The sequence below is a fragment of the Panonychus citri genome, unplaced genomic scaffold, assembly GCF_014898815.1.
Source record: "Panonychus citri isolate SS breed McGregor unplaced genomic scaffold, ASM1489881v1 Contig00107, whole genome shotgun sequence".
Taxonomy (NCBI): domain Eukaryota; kingdom Metazoa; phylum Arthropoda; class Arachnida; order Trombidiformes; family Tetranychidae; genus Panonychus; species Panonychus citri.
In genome coordinates this window covers 92,983-108,476 of record NW_026515512.1, presented here as the reverse complement: position 1 = coordinate 108,476, position 15,494 = coordinate 92,983, and the positions used below count along the sequence as shown (strand labels likewise).

At 32.2% G+C, this 15,494-nt stretch overlaps 3 protein-coding genes and 1 long non-coding RNA gene across 4 annotated transcripts; 2 read left to right on the top strand and 2 right to left on the bottom strand.

Moving 5' to 3' along the window:
- The first annotated feature begins 28 nt into the window (after positions 1–28).
- Positions 29–1,898, top strand: LOC128389294 (uncharacterized). Its single transcript, XM_053348853.1, is given in 2 exon segments — positions 29–784; positions 786–1,898. Coding segments are annotated over 2 exon segments (1,071 nt in total). The 5' UTR covers positions 29–170; the 3' UTR covers positions 1,243–1,898.
- Positions 1,899–4,639: 2,741 nt separating this feature from the next.
- On the top strand, positions 4,640–9,086 carry LOC128389295 (arginine kinase-like). Its single transcript, XM_053348854.1, is given in 6 exon segments — positions 4,640–4,715; positions 4,718–4,807; positions 6,508–6,767; positions 7,230–7,378; positions 7,473–7,638; positions 7,863–9,086. Coding segments are annotated over 6 exon segments (1,068 nt in total). The 3' UTR covers positions 8,190–9,086.
- LOC128389297 (uncharacterized) lies at positions 4,649–6,511 on the bottom strand. The gene is made up of 2 exons (XR_008325441.1): positions 6,102–6,511; positions 4,649–5,221 (listed from the first exon to the last, which is right to left on the bottom strand). It is a non-coding gene; the product is annotated as an uncharacterized LOC128389297 (long non-coding RNA).
- A 1,012-nt stretch (positions 9,087–10,098) lies between the features above and the next one.
- On the bottom strand, positions 10,099–15,430 carry LOC128389298 (probable cyclin-dependent serine/threonine-protein kinase DDB_G0292550). Its single transcript, XM_053348856.1, has 2 exons — positions 15,200–15,430; positions 10,099–15,104 (listed from the first exon to the last, which is right to left on the bottom strand). Exon 2 carries the CDS (start codon positions 14,031–14,033, stop codon positions 10,374–10,376), a length of 3,660 nt encoding a protein of 1,219 aa, XP_053204831.1. The 5' UTR covers positions 14,034–15,104; positions 15,200–15,430; the 3' UTR covers positions 10,099–10,373.
- Positions 15,431–15,494: the final 64 nt, after the last annotated feature.

Here is a 15,494-nt window from a genome sequence, read left to right as displayed (position 1 = left end):
TATTTAAACAACTCGACTCGCCGTTGACCAATGTGACTAAGAGTTTAAATTTATTTCTCCATTGTTTTTTCACCTCGACCATTGACTTTTTTTTATTATTTTCTATAATTATTTAGAGTTTTTCTATCGTTTTCCTTTTATTCTGAGTCGTCATTTTTCTCTTTTCCACCATGTTCATCACAAATAAGAATATTGCTGAAAGCCTTGTCCGGTCTCTTCAGAATAGTTTCAACAGTCAAACAAATTGTGAGATTACATTGATGTGTGATGGTAAAAACATCAAGTGTCACCGTCATGTTCTGGTTTTACACTCAATACACTTCAGTAATTTATTTAAAGAACAGAAAGATTTTCCCAACACCATTGCCGTAGTGAATATGAAATTTAATCATCTCAAGGCCATATTAGATTATATGTATTTTGGACGTATTAAACTTCAAGAGGATTCTGATGAAATGAATCAAATAATTAAATGTGCTGAGGATCTTGGACTGTCTGCATTAGTTACTTTCATTACTGATTTTCTTAAAAGCTCATCAAAGCATAAACTCAATGGTTCCAGTGGTAATCTTTCAAATAGTGTTTTAAATGGAGATGAAGTACTTGTAAAAAGAAAGCGTACTTCGGATATTGACAATACTCCACGGGTCCATGATAAAAAGAGAAAGCCTGAAGTCGATAATGTTAAACTTAAAGGAGAAGAAGCTGATAGAATTCAAGAAGAAGCTGTAAGAAAAGCCGAAGAAAAGAAAAAACAACTGGAAGAAGAAGAAGCTATAAGAAAAGCCGAAGAAAAAGAAGCTACAAGAAGAAGAAGCTGCTAGAAAAGCAGCAGAAAAGAAGAAGGAGGAACAAGAAGCTGCAAGAAAAGCCGAAGAAAAGAGAAGACAACAAGAAGAAGAAGAAGCTGCCAGAAGAGCCGAAGAGAAAAAGAAACAAGAAGAAGAAGCCGCACGAAAGGTCGCAGAAAAGAAAAGGCAACAGGAAGAAGAGGAAGCTGCTAGAAAAGCCGAAGAGGAGAAAAATAAGAAAACCACCAAATGTGACGAATCAGCTTCAACAAAAAGCTGCGCTGTTTGTAATAAACAGTATAAAGACAACATTGACCACAAGAAATTACCTGAGGGTTATACATTTGACAAGAAATGTGTAGTACCCGGATGTGGAAAATCATTACCCTTCCGTCGAGCACTTAATGATCATCTACTAAGAGCTCATAAATTGGATGTTTGTGATGGTTAAACTTACCTCGTCTCTCATTTTGAATTTAACACTTTTTTTTCACCTCAAATTAATTCCACGTGAAAAAAACCAACAACTCCACTAAACTCGAACCAAAATGAAAACAAAAAGTATCATGTAAATAGATGAAAATTTTTTAATTAACATGGACAATTAAATCATCACCAAATGAGCTGAATTGATTGATCTCCAATTTTCACCAATCAACAAAATGTACAAAATCAATCACACAGGAATCAATCGTAACCTTGCAGTTAACAGTTTAAACAAAGATTTTTGAAACATTTGAAGGTGAGTCCAATTAGACTATAATAATAATAGTCTAATTGACTCTCGAATTAGGTTAATTAACCATTCACATAAACTGAATCAATAAAATTCAGTCGAAACAATCAACTTGCAGCCCAACGGATATATAATTGTTTTCCTCCTCTTCCTTTGTTGTTATGGAAATGCCTTGAACCCTTTAATAAGATAATACTAATGTTCATGTTGTAACAATTGATTGAAAAGTTAACCATCAAGTTAATCATGATGATAAGCTTCAATTAAGAATCATATTTCCCTGATTACACACGAGAAATTGATTGATTATCATTGAAGCTGATCAATAATGTGAATTCATAAGACAAAGTAAATTGATTGTAATACGAAAACCATTTAAATAACTTATCTCATTTTCTGTTCATCCTAATCATCCTCATCCTCTGATTGTTTATATTTAGGAATCACCTTGTTCCCCTGTCTTCATCAACCACTTGCTCACAATTATAATTCAGTAACAATTAAGAAATTAGTTTGTTGCCAAAAAAACAAAATCGCATCACTATATCGCCTCCTAAAAGCAACAAACTTAATTTGGTTGTAACTGTTAAATGTTTTCATCTGTAATTCGTTACTTAAAGATAATCTAAATCATCTTAATTGTTATCAACTTAATCTTGTTTTAAGATGAGAAAAAGTGTCCCAAACTTTTACTCAGATAATTTAGTTTATTATTATAATCACGAGAACACAACAATTTACCAGTTGGTTGGTTAATCAAAATGATCAATCAGTTAATCAAAATATCTATGAGAGAAAAAAATTAATTTTAATTAATCATTTAAAGAGTAATTTAAATGATTGATTTTCTATTTGATTACATATTAAAATCTACAATTAGATAAATGAAATCTTTTTAAAATCAATTGTATTGATTAACGGTGAATCTTATTCAGACTATTAAATTATTCATCATATTGATTGTTAATTGTTAGACTGATTCTAAAATGTCAATACAAAGATACTAATCAAATTTGATTTTACACTAATTTAAGAGGAAAGATTAAAACTCCTCTTTGATTAAGTGGATAATTTAATTAATTTTAACGAGAAAACAATAGTTTCCTTGATATAATATTCTGATTGTTGAGATAAATTTTTAATTAGTGATATTAATCTGTGTCAATATTTAATTTTGTCTTAAATTGTTGATAAACAAATCATGGGCTGTGTTAAAACTAAGGTCAAAAAAGTCCAATTGTCACCAATTAAGCAGTGAGTAAATTGTGAATCTTAATCAAATTGTAAATCATTTCGAGAGATTAATTCAATTGGACCCAAGAAACATCATGTTAAACAATTAAGTTCAACATGATTGTTTACAAAAAAGAACGAGAAAATTAAACTAATTGTATTTTTCTCAATTCTAATTCATTCCTATGACAATAGTCATGTAATAACATGGATATTGAATTGATAGAGTTTGAAATTGTCAAAGTGAATTTAATTTGATTCAATGAAACTAAATGAATGGATAACAATCTGAATTAACACCTTGACAGGTATTCTGATGAATCTCTTGACTTGGAGATGAAATCAGACATTTTCAGGTGACAAGATGAACTTCAGGGAAAAGATTCAGTTAGGTGATGAGAGAGAGAGAGAGAGATGATGATGATGATGAAGATAAAGAAGACAAAATGATCAATCGTCCTTCAAGTAAAGGACATGAAACTCATTACTTTTATCGGAGTAGAAGCCAAAAAAAGGAACCATGTAAAAGGGTTTCCACATCCTCTATTTTTGTTCAATGTTCTGACAATCATTTCTGATGATTACGATCATGATGATGATGAAAATGAACCAAACATAGAGTCATGATAGAGAAAAAGTTACAAAAAAATAACCTTGAGCTTTTTCATTGACAACAAATGATAACAATGAATAATCATCGATAGTCAAAAGTTAACCATCAACAAGAATATATATAAAACAATCATGACAATAATGATGACGATTGAATATTGATAAAGATTATCCGAGATGGAGATAATCTAAATTATGAAGATAATTTCGCAAACATAACAATTAACTGTTGTCAAGACTAAAAAAGTATCTTGGCAAAGACATTGTTGTCTCTGGGAGGTTATTTGAATAACGAAATGATGGTAACATGTAACTCACAGGGAGGTGATGGTAATTCAAATTACTCTTCATTGTAAATTGATGAAGGGTTTCAAATACGAATTCAATTCTATCCTTACTTAATTTTACTCTCTCTCTCTCTTTCTCTCTCTCTCTGTCTTCATCTTTTATCTTCATCATCCAAATCATCTTCATAAACAACAATCTCACTCGATGTGATGATTTTGTTGCCAGAAATTGTTACCTTATCGTCGTAGGTTGGGCCTCTCCTTTATTTCCTCTTTCTTTTCTTTCTTTTTTTTCAATCATCTTCTTTCGTCTTCATCATCATCATCATCATCTTCTCCTTCTTCTTCGAATCTCTTGACGAATTAAATCTAAGATAACATGCGCAACATTCGATAATTTCGAAGTAAATTCTCAGGTCGAACTTGTCTCTGACCTATTAGTTATAATCATTTCAAACAAGTAACTTGAACTAAAAACTCAACCAACCAAGTTGATTATCTAATCTACATTTATCTCCTCTTGTTAATTTACAATTTAATTTGTTTATCATCGATATTCACCAGCAATCCATTAATCAGGTTCGATATTCATGTAATTTATTTCAATAATGTTCTAATCATCAACGAATCATAAAACTATACCTACAAACGAAATAACAATAGATTCGAGGAAGAAGAAGAGAAAAAAAACATTCGAAATACAGAGAAATCTAAATCTCTTTGTTTCTATCATCTTTTTTATCCAAAAAAGAAAATCAATATTTCGAGTTCTAATAATAATGTTGTGCTATATTGTGATTTCTGACTTTTTTGTCATCTCATTCTCTTTATTCTAGTTAATCAATGATGATATTAGAATATGAAAACCACGAATGAAAATACGATTATCTAATTTATTCTATTCTCTCTCTCTCTTTTCAACATCTTCTTCATATTCAATTCTACCTGAACTTTTCCACCATCATCATCATAATAGCAACATGGTTGACGCAGCTACTCTTGAGAAACTTGAAGCTGGATTCAAGAAACTTCAGGATGCTAAGGATTGTAAATCCTTACTGAAAAATACCTTACTCAGGAAGTTTTCGATACTCTAAAGACCAGGAAAACTGCCATGGGTGCAACTTTACTCGATATCATCCAATCAGGTAACGAAAATGACACATATTCAATAACCTTGATTTGACCCTTGATAAGCATTTCCTTTAGCATACACACACACACATACACATTCTCAGTCTCAGTCTTACAGAATCATCTTTCATATATTGAGTAAAATAATTCGAGAGAGAGAGAGACAAGTGAGCTTTTCATCATCATTCTCATTTACCACAGACTAATCATTAGATTGTTTTATGATTTAGATCCTTGATTATCCAATAACATCCGTTTATGTTTAAAAGTTTCATGTTCCTTGATTGTTTTTGCATTCGAAATCCATTAGTCTTTACAGTTTATTTTCCAAGGTAAATTGATATCTTTGTTTAGTTTCCATGATAACTATTTACAATTAACTACAATCCGATTTACAATTGTAATTGAACACTCGTATGGACGAAATGCTGAACGAAAAAAAAAACAAAATGAATGAGAAAAAGCAAATATTAGAAATTAATGAATAAGATAATCAATTGAGAGAGAGAGAGAACGAAAAATGGTAAGTGATTAAAGGATGTACGAAAATCAATTCTATTGATTATCGGTTATTATTCAATGATTGATTGCCTACTGTTAATCATGATTAACTTTTATGATGATGGGTTGTCTTTCATTGGTTAATTTAATTTGGTTACTTTCTTATTTCAAGTTAGATGAAATTAGTTTCAAAATAATTATGGTTAACTGTTTTCTGTTTTGAAATTGATATCAAATCAATGTAATTGTTGTTCTGGTGTTTGGATTAACTGTTAAATTAATAGAAAACAATAATGTTAATCAGTTAATTGGTTAACGGTTGGAAAAGTAATTAAACAGACAAACTAATGATGTTGATCATTTTCTTTGTAAAAGTAATTGGGGATAAAATAATTAGATAAATAGTTTTGATAGGGTTAATTGCTGTTAGCTGGATGGATAAAAGTTAAATGTTTGATGAGAATCATTTTAACAGTGATTATTATCATGGATTCACTGAAGGAGAAAAGTTAATTCAGTTTAAATTGTTGAGTGTAAATGTTACAAGAATAATTTATATCCCAAGATAATATAAACACACACCAAAGTATTAATAATAATACCTTGTTTGTACTTTGGGTTTGATGATGATTCTCAAATCAAACCTACAAATTGTTGAATGAAAACAATAAGAATATATTATCAAGGTGATTTAATTGAGTTAAGCTAAATTGTCAGGCGCAAATTGTAACTCATCAAGATTAACTAAACTAATTATCTCCCTTGAAACAGAGTTACATTTTGAGGTTGATAGATTTTCATACTTACATAACTTGGCACAAGTAAAACAAAATGGTGATGATGATGATGAACAAAAAAAACTGTTTGCAGAAAGGATTACAAGTTAATTGTTGATTCCATGAGTATATAATCAATGAAGACTTTGTCAACATGCAGAATTGTGAATAATTAGGATGAGTTGATTGTTTGGTAGACTAATTTTCGTTGTAAATGATCCATGTAAATATTGGTAAACATGTAACTTGATATCAATTGTCTTCGATTTGATTTGATTTGATTCAAATCAATTCTTCTTCCTGAAATGCTGAAATAGTAAAATAAATTGGAGCTCATGAGCTATTCCATCATTCATTGAATTATCTAATTTGTTTCATTGATTTTATATGATAACAATTCTTTTGGTTTGGTTTGGTTTGTTTTATTATTCGTTCAGGGGTTGAGAACTTGGATTCTGGAATTGGTATCTATGCTCCTGATGCTGAATCTTATACTCTTTTCAAGGAATTATTTGATCCAATCATTGAGGATTATCATGCAGGATTCAAGCCAACTGATCAACATCCCAAATCCGATTGGGGTGATATCAACACTTTGGTTGATTTAGATCCCGCTGGTAAATACGTTGTTTCCACCCGAGTCCGATGTGGTCGAAGTCTCCAAGGTTATCCCTTCAATCCATGTCTCACCGAAGCTGTAAGTTACATAAGAGATTAAATTAATCACTAATCTCAGAATATTAATCCATCAGTTGATTAATATTCTTGAACATCAACACTTACTCATATAATTAGAAACAAACACAATTACCTGCGTCCGAGGAAAATAATAAAATGGACAGAGGAGAGAAAAGTGAATAAAATTATTTTTCGAATCATTTTAAATTCTGCAAAAAGAACAGTAATTAAATTTAATTAGTCAATTGGTAATGATGGAAAGGAAATGAGATGTTAGTTAATCTCTCAATATGAGATCACATATCCAAGGAAAGGGGTTGAGAGCTCCAATTACATCAAGTGAAAGTGTAAAGATCAATTGGTTGTAGACTTGGTTTTCTCTTAGTGATTATTGATTTGATTTAAAACGATTGATTGTTAATTGATTGTTAAAGTTAATTTTGTTTTCTTCTTTTTCTGTCATTATGTTTACTTTCATTAGCAATACAAAGAGATGGAGGACAAAGTTAGCGCAATCTTTAAGGGAATGGAAGGTGATCTTAAGGGAACTTATTTTCCATTAACTGGAATGAGCAAAGAGGTTCAACAACAATTAATCGATGATCATTTCCTTTTCAAGGAAGGCGATAGGTAAGTAGAAATTTAATTGTTTGGCCTTTTGTTTACAATTGTTGGAGAATAACAATTTAATTAAACTGTTGTTTCTATTACGCGCTAACTTCAGGTTCTTACAAGCAGCTAATGCCTGCCGATTTTGGCCTACAGGTCGAGGTATTTACCACAATGACGCTAAATCGTTCTTGGTCTGGGTCAATGAGGAAGATCATCTTCGAATCATTAGTATGCAGAAAGGAGCTGATCTTAAGAATATCTTTGATAGACTCATCAGGGTAAGTTCATTTTCTATTCCCAACGAATTAACAATCAACAGAATGGATAATGTATCGAATTGAATCTCTAATCGACTCAATTTGAACATAGAATTGAACTTCAATTCCAAACATCGTATTAGCTTAAAGTCTTATCGTCAGAGAGTTTCACTCAATCGTAATTGAATAATTTCCATGACAATATAATTGAACTGATTCTATCTCTTTTTCTGTTCTTCTTCTAGGCTGTTAGTACTATTGAATCTAAGATGCCCTTCAGCAGAGACGATCGAGTTGGATATTTGACCTTCTGTCCAACCAATCTTGGTACCACAATCAGAGCCAGTGTTCACATCGCTTTACCCAAACTTGCCGCTGATAAGAAAAAGCTTGACGAAGTCGCTGCTAAATACAGTTTACAAGTTCGAGGTACTCGAGGTGAACACACCGAATCTGAAGGTGGTGTTTACGATATCTCCAACAAGAGACGATTAGGACTTACCGAGTACCAGGCCGTCAAGGAAATGCAAGATGGTATTCTTGAGTTGATCAAGATTGAGGAATCAATGTAATCCAGTTATTAATCAACAATTAACACCACCGAAAACCACCACCACCACCACAACAACAACAACAACAAACACCAACATCATCCACTAGATAATTGTAATTAATTGTCTCAATGGATTGATATTAATATTATAACATCTACTTCCGCTTATTTCGTTCAAGGCAAATCTAAACCTGAAAAAAAAGTTAATTATGTGCAGTTATGTTTAGATGATTACAATTAACTAGTCAGTATATTTATTGGAAATTAATAGCCAATGATACAAAGATGATCACAGCTCATGACATTTTCTCTCTCACTCTAATTACTCTTCTCTCTCTCTAATTGTAATTACTCAAATTATATAATTAAGAGAAAATGGGAGTTATTAATTGCCTTCTTAATCATCAAGCTAATTATTTTGCTTCTTAAATCACTTTCTCAATAACAATACATCAACCATAATAATAATCACACAGAATCGTCTAAATCACTACAACAACAACAACAACAATCTAATCAACTCAGTGGTTTCAACAATTAAAAAGCTTCAAAATGATTTCACTCTTACCTTGATTTCTGGTTAAATTATCAACTAATTGTTTGTCAGCTCATTTGTTAATTGTCCACAATCAAAGGGATAAAATCAATCATCATGTATACATAATTTACCAAAGATTATTGTTCCTTGTTAATCACCATAATTGTTAGAAAACAAAATTTTCGTTCTTAATTGTTGATGTTATTTAATTTGTTTGTTTTTCCTTCTTTACTTTTTCGTTGACTTTAAATTAACAATTAACTATTATTTTAAGACCACTTTGGATGTTGCCTGTTGATTATGAGAAACAAAATAAATTCAATTCAATACAATTAAATTAAATCAACCAAATCAAATAAAATAAAATCTTACCTTTAATTTTGTTTTCATTTGACAATTTCAGTTAATCACTAGACTTAAATTTTAATGATGAGATTAAAGTAAAAAAAAAGATGAAAGTAATTCATCAAGTATCGATTTAAATTTGATTAATCACATCGATACCTGAAGAAATACTCTACTTTTAATCACTAGAATGAAACAATTAACTAATCAGGGAAGAAAGTTCACCAACAACAACACAATCTCACTCGAAAAATCGAGTTAATTGGTTAATTAAAAAGACACTCGATTAAATCGGGTGAGATTAGTAGTTAATGATGAGGAATTGATTAGCCTGATTGTTGATCACAAATCACATTGAAAATCACTGAACACTTTTAATTGTAAAAAAAAACTAGAGAACCAGTTTAACTTTAATCAATTTTAACTGATCAACATGAGAATTGAAAGTGAAGTTAATTGTTGTTTCCATCAACAGTTAAATTGTGTCTTCGGATGTCTATGTAATTATAACCATCGCCATCTAACGATTGGTTGATTAGTTTAATAATTAACTGTTGTTAATTAGTTTCACACGATTGTTAAACAACAATTAACTTGGTAATGATTTTGTATTGTGTTTCAATTAAGAAAAATAAACTTTTTCTCTCAGGAAAGTTTTCATCGCCTCTTTCCAATTACAATTAACCAATTAATAGTTAATTGTTAACAACCATAACAATTTAAATCCGAGATGATCTTTTTGTTTTTCCAATACTAATTGTTGATTGTACATTTAAATTAAATTAGATTAACAAATCGATTAAATTGTTTCAACATTAAGCCAACTAAAAGTAAAACTTTGTTTTCAACCAAAATCAAATGAAACAAAATCATCAACGGAACAATTTAAATTGTTACAATGTAATCTGATAGATTTAGTTATACATAAATTAAATGAACCAATTATTGAATTAAAATGATTTATGGTTAATTATTTTCATCTCTTTCCTATTGGTAACTTTTTTTTTTTAAATTGTCGTAATAATTAAATACTCTCACAAATCAGTTGAATGACAATTATTTTATTTACATGATTTATTTTCAATTGAAACAATTGATTGACAATAAGTAAAGTGTTACAATTAAGGGAATTGTTGATAAGCAGTTAATTGTTTACGATTGAAGTAAAAATAAATATACACTTTTCATATGTGTGTTTGTGTGTGAGTTTGAGTTTGAGTTTTGAACAGTTAATTGTTAAAGGAAATTAAAGATTAACTTGATAATAATAATCAAATAGTTAATTGATTTTCACTTGTTATCATAACAATTAAATTTTTCTCATGAAGTTGATTGAGATGGTAAAATGTATTCTAATATCGGATGATATGAGAAATTAACTTTTCCATCGGAAACTGAATTAGCTAATGTTTTATCCGAATTGGTATTAGTATCATTACTTTTATTGTTGATTGTAGTAATTAAATGATTGTTGTTTGTTGAATCATTTTTATCATTTGATTTAATTGTTTCCTGAGGATGAGTAACATGGGAATTTGATTCACCGGTGACTGCGACTTTGGGTGTACTTGTTAATACCACTGAATCGTAAGTGCTAATTGTCTCATTTAATTTAGTTGATTGTTGATTAGAATCATGGTCATTATCGTTATCATGTTGATTAGAATCGAAATTATTTTGATTGTTATTAGAATTTGAATTGGAATTGGAATCTGAAGCTCGATTAACGTTCATTTTGTTTCTTTCTTGTTCCGTTGAAAAATAATCGGGAGGTTTTCGTTCCGATTTAAGTGCATCCGCTGACGATTTACTGGCCGAAGCATAAGCGGTCAAAGTGTGAAGGTCAGTATTTGTCGGGTTTATCGGTTGTTTGTACACAGGGAATTGTATATTACTTGTGGTGGAACCATGGTGATGGTGCCGTTGGAGTTGTGGGGATAAAGGATGAGATGAAACTGGAACATGAATAACTTGGACCAATGGTGTACCTCCGTTGGACATTTCGCTGCCAGGAATTGAGGATGATGAAGATGACGAAGAAGATGATAAAGGTGATGATGAGCCTCGAGTAAATGTTCCACTTGGATGTGAGCTACTTAATCGTCCACCCAAATTATCTGAATGCTCTTGGAATGATAAAGGTTCCTCAGCATAAATCATTCCAGGTAAAAGATATTCATTGTTTGATAAATCATTTGGATTATTTGATGAAGGTGATTTACCAGTAATTGAAGAGAAACCAGTGGTTGGATTAAATGATCCAGTTAATCCTTGAATATTTTGAATTGCATCTGATTGAGATGTTAATTGTTGCAAGACACTCTCAGGTGATATTGATCCAGTTAAAGAAGGATAGTTTTTCAGACTTGATAACACGGAAAGTTGAGCCTTTAATAGGTCACTATTTACAGCGTTAATGTTATCCAATACCGAGAAAGGATTACCTGACATTGTTGTCGGTCCTTGATTACCTGGACCAGAGCCAAGAATTGACCAAAGTGCGTTACTCAACTGTATCGGTGTTGGACTTTTACCTATTGAAACGTGTCCATTGTTATTGGAACCTACTGTTCCGCCGTTGGCACCATTTAAATTTGATCCGCTCGATGATCCTGACCCGGTTCCAGGTGATTCATTTAATCCTAATAAGTCGGACATTGGTGATGGTCCAGTTGGACCTCCGGTTCGTCTAATGTGACATGAACATGCTGTCGGTATACGGAAGGTGTCGATGTAAAATCCTTTACCTTTTTCGAACACCATTAGTCGATGGAAAGAGTGAACTTGAGCACAACGGGAAGCGATTCCAATGTTGGTCACATAATTACAACGTTGATTGGGTCGAAGACACTTTTCCATACGAACCGTTTGAGTGAATTCAGCGGCGTTTACAATCACCTTCCAATCGCCTTTCATGTTACGAGCAAGTTTAGGTTTTCCATAGAGAACTTCAGAAGGACAAACATAACCACTACTCGCAGTATCTTTAGATGAACTTCCACCGCCGTTATTATTAGAAGCACCATTTGTGCCCGAAGATCCGTCGTTTCCTCCTGATGATCTGATTCCCTGTCTTCCACCGGATTTTATAAATGAATCTGAATTTGCTGCTGAATACATTGGATCGACAACTCTTTCATCACCCAACACATCATTTCTATCTCCTGGTGAATCATTGTCTTCATCAGAATCATCGCTCGAATCGTCGATATCATAGCTATACGATTCCTCGACATCTCTTGGAATCCCGTCAACCAATGATGGATTACCTTTCACCTCTGAATACATCAATTCAAAAATGTCTCTTCTTTTATAAATTTCATCGACAATCGCTTGTTCTGGATACTCGAAATCGTCAACACAAATATGAGCAGTGAATTTGTCACAACGAGGTGACATTTCATTCTTATGACGATCCGAATCGTAGTTGTTATTATTATTATTACCAATTCTATCAGTACCATCATGAGAATCACTTGTTTCACCGTAACTGTGTTTCTGATTATCACCTTGATTTCCATTATTTCCATTGCCACTATTTGAGCCTCCATTTGATGGTCGATTTTGATTTGGTCTGTATCTTGTACCATGTCGATTACCATCAGGTTTGGCCTGGATTGGAGGTCGTTTGAATTGCCTTTTAACAGCATTATTGAAATCGACCTCATCGTGATCTGAACCCGCTGTTTCAAAAATTGTCTGTGGTGATAAAGGTGATGGAGGATGAGGGGAATGCGGATGATGGGACGATGAAAAATGAGGGGGAAGAGGAGCTGGTGAACCGTTATAATGTGACGGGGGAATATCATCAGTCGTTCCTCCCTTTTCAATGAAATCGAGCCAATATTTGATACCAGAATTTTCCATGATATCAGGAGGAAGTAAAACTGAATTCTCAGGATTATAAGGACCTGGAAAACCTTCTGGTTGAGGTAATAGACCAGGAAGAATCATTTGATCTGACGATGAACCAGGTCGACCAATCGATGCCAATGAAGGTCCATGAAGTGATGCCAATGAAATCGGAGCGGTTTCATAATGAATAGGAATTGTACCTCGACCAGGGCCAACGGTATGGTCTCTTCTGTGTGGATGTTTAGGTCGCTTTAATCGACGAGTAAGACCACCAAACCAGGAAGCAATGGTTCGTGATTCAGTCTCGTTATCGTTTAAATTGTGATCTGAAGATTCGTAAAATGAATTATTTATCACGGAGGGTAAAGGATGCGTCGGATATGAGGGTAAATATTTTAATCCATGGGTATTACGATCAGCTGGAAGTGAATTTATCTTGCGATTTGCAAGGTAAGACATAAGCAGTAAAGTTAACGGTTGAAGTAAAGAAGTGCCCGACTTATTATCTTGTTGATTGATTGGATGAGCGATCGTTAAATTGTTGACTGATGAAGATGTGCTCATATCAAGTTCACTTCGTCCTTTGGTTGGTTTTGGTGGTTTATGAGTAGTCGAAGGTTGAACAACAAGATTAGCCTGTGTTGACGATAAAGGTAACGAACTCGGAGTTGTGGTTGTAGTTGAGGATGAAATTAACACCCTTGGTGCTGGTGTTGTTGTGGTCGACGTTGTAGTCGTAGTTGTGGTTGTAGTTGATGTTGAACTTGTGGTTGGCCCTTTAACAATAATGGGTCGTGATTTCAATGGTAAAACTGAGACATTAACCTTTAGGTGAGTTTTAAATGGATTAAATTGATTATCAAAATCAGTGGTCATCACAGTTGACCGGTGTAAAAAGGGTTGTCTAGTTGTGGTAGTTGTTGTTGGTAACCTTTTAGATTGAAATTGATCATTGTGATATAATTGATGATGAGCAGATGAGATCACAATTGGATGATCATCTTCATCACTAAAATTTTTAATTCGATGATGATATTTATTTCTAGGTGAACTAATTACATTATTAACGTTAATCAATACACTGATCACAATAAAATTACACAGGTGAACGTTTAATTGTAACATTGTGTCAACAAGGGATAAACAGGCGAAAACCAGAACAATCGTAATTCAGGAATTAAATTAATCACCATGAATGGAAAATTTAAATTTCTTGTAAAGAAGCAAAAAAATTCACATAATATGTAAAAGGAAGAAGCAAAAAACTAACCTCAAGAAAAGTAAATCAAACAATCTTCATCAACTACCTGTTCTTGAATCATCTTCATCTTTCTCCCATTCAACTTACATGCTCACTCACCTTTCTCTCTCCCTCTCTCAGCCCTTAGAAGAAGAAGATGATGATGATGATGATGATAAAGAAAAGATAAGTCTGAAGATGACACGGTTGGAATGAGGATGAAAAAGGCGCAATTGAATATGAACAATATGAACACGAGTCGATCAGAATTCATATTGTCACCAATATTGAATATTTTTTATCAATCGAGTTTTTTTTTCTCTTCATCTTCTCATTTTGCTTTTTAACAATCAACAAATTGACTTTTGATAAACAATTAGAGGGAAAAACGGATAATGATGATGATGATGAAGATAACGAGCTGTTTAATTTGATTAAGGCCTAAACACGTTACAGTTAAGTGAATAATAAACTTGTAACTATTACAAATATGAAATTAAATTTTCACCTTGAAATTGATATTAGTATATGATAATTGTCAGTTCTTCAAGACTAATGATGTGCAAAAAGTAAAGTAAAAACGATGAGGATGAGGAAAGAAAAAAAAATGTTCTCTCAAGATTATAAACAATAATGATGATAATCTTAATGATGATGATGATGATGATAATGGTACGAGTTCTATTATATTATCAAATAATAACTTAGAAGGAAAGTTTCATGGATGAGAGATGGAAGAAGATAGAGTAGAGATGAACAGGGGATGAATTGGGTGTAATTTTGTGGAAATTGAAAAAAAAAGAGTTGATGATAATGATGATCAGTTGATGACGAAATTAAATTTCAAGTTTATTCTGAGAGTGTAACAGTTACATTACAATTCCGGTGTCGATGTGTTTGGATGAGCACGAGAAACAACATTAACCACCATCAACTGATCATCAGCACCTTTACACCTTCCATGTCGGGAGGAAGACAAAAACGGGATGAGGATGATAAATAAGATGAAAGAAATTAGGTTTCATCCATTGATTTTCATCTTAATTGTTACCTTTAAAATCCTTTGATTGTGAAACATGAAAGGAAAGTCAATTATCATTATTATGGTTCTGAGACCATTTTGATAGGGATGATGAGGATAACATTGATTACGAGATGATTAACAAAATAGACTGAAAATTAAGGTCAATTAACGTTGAGAATTTGACTAATTTGATGCTAATTAAACTCGATTAATCCTGTTACATAATCGGAATTGGTCGTTGTTATTTTTGATTAATCAATCAACTAACTGGTTAATTGTTTACTTCATCTCTTTTTAAACATTCATCTAATTGTTGAGGTTA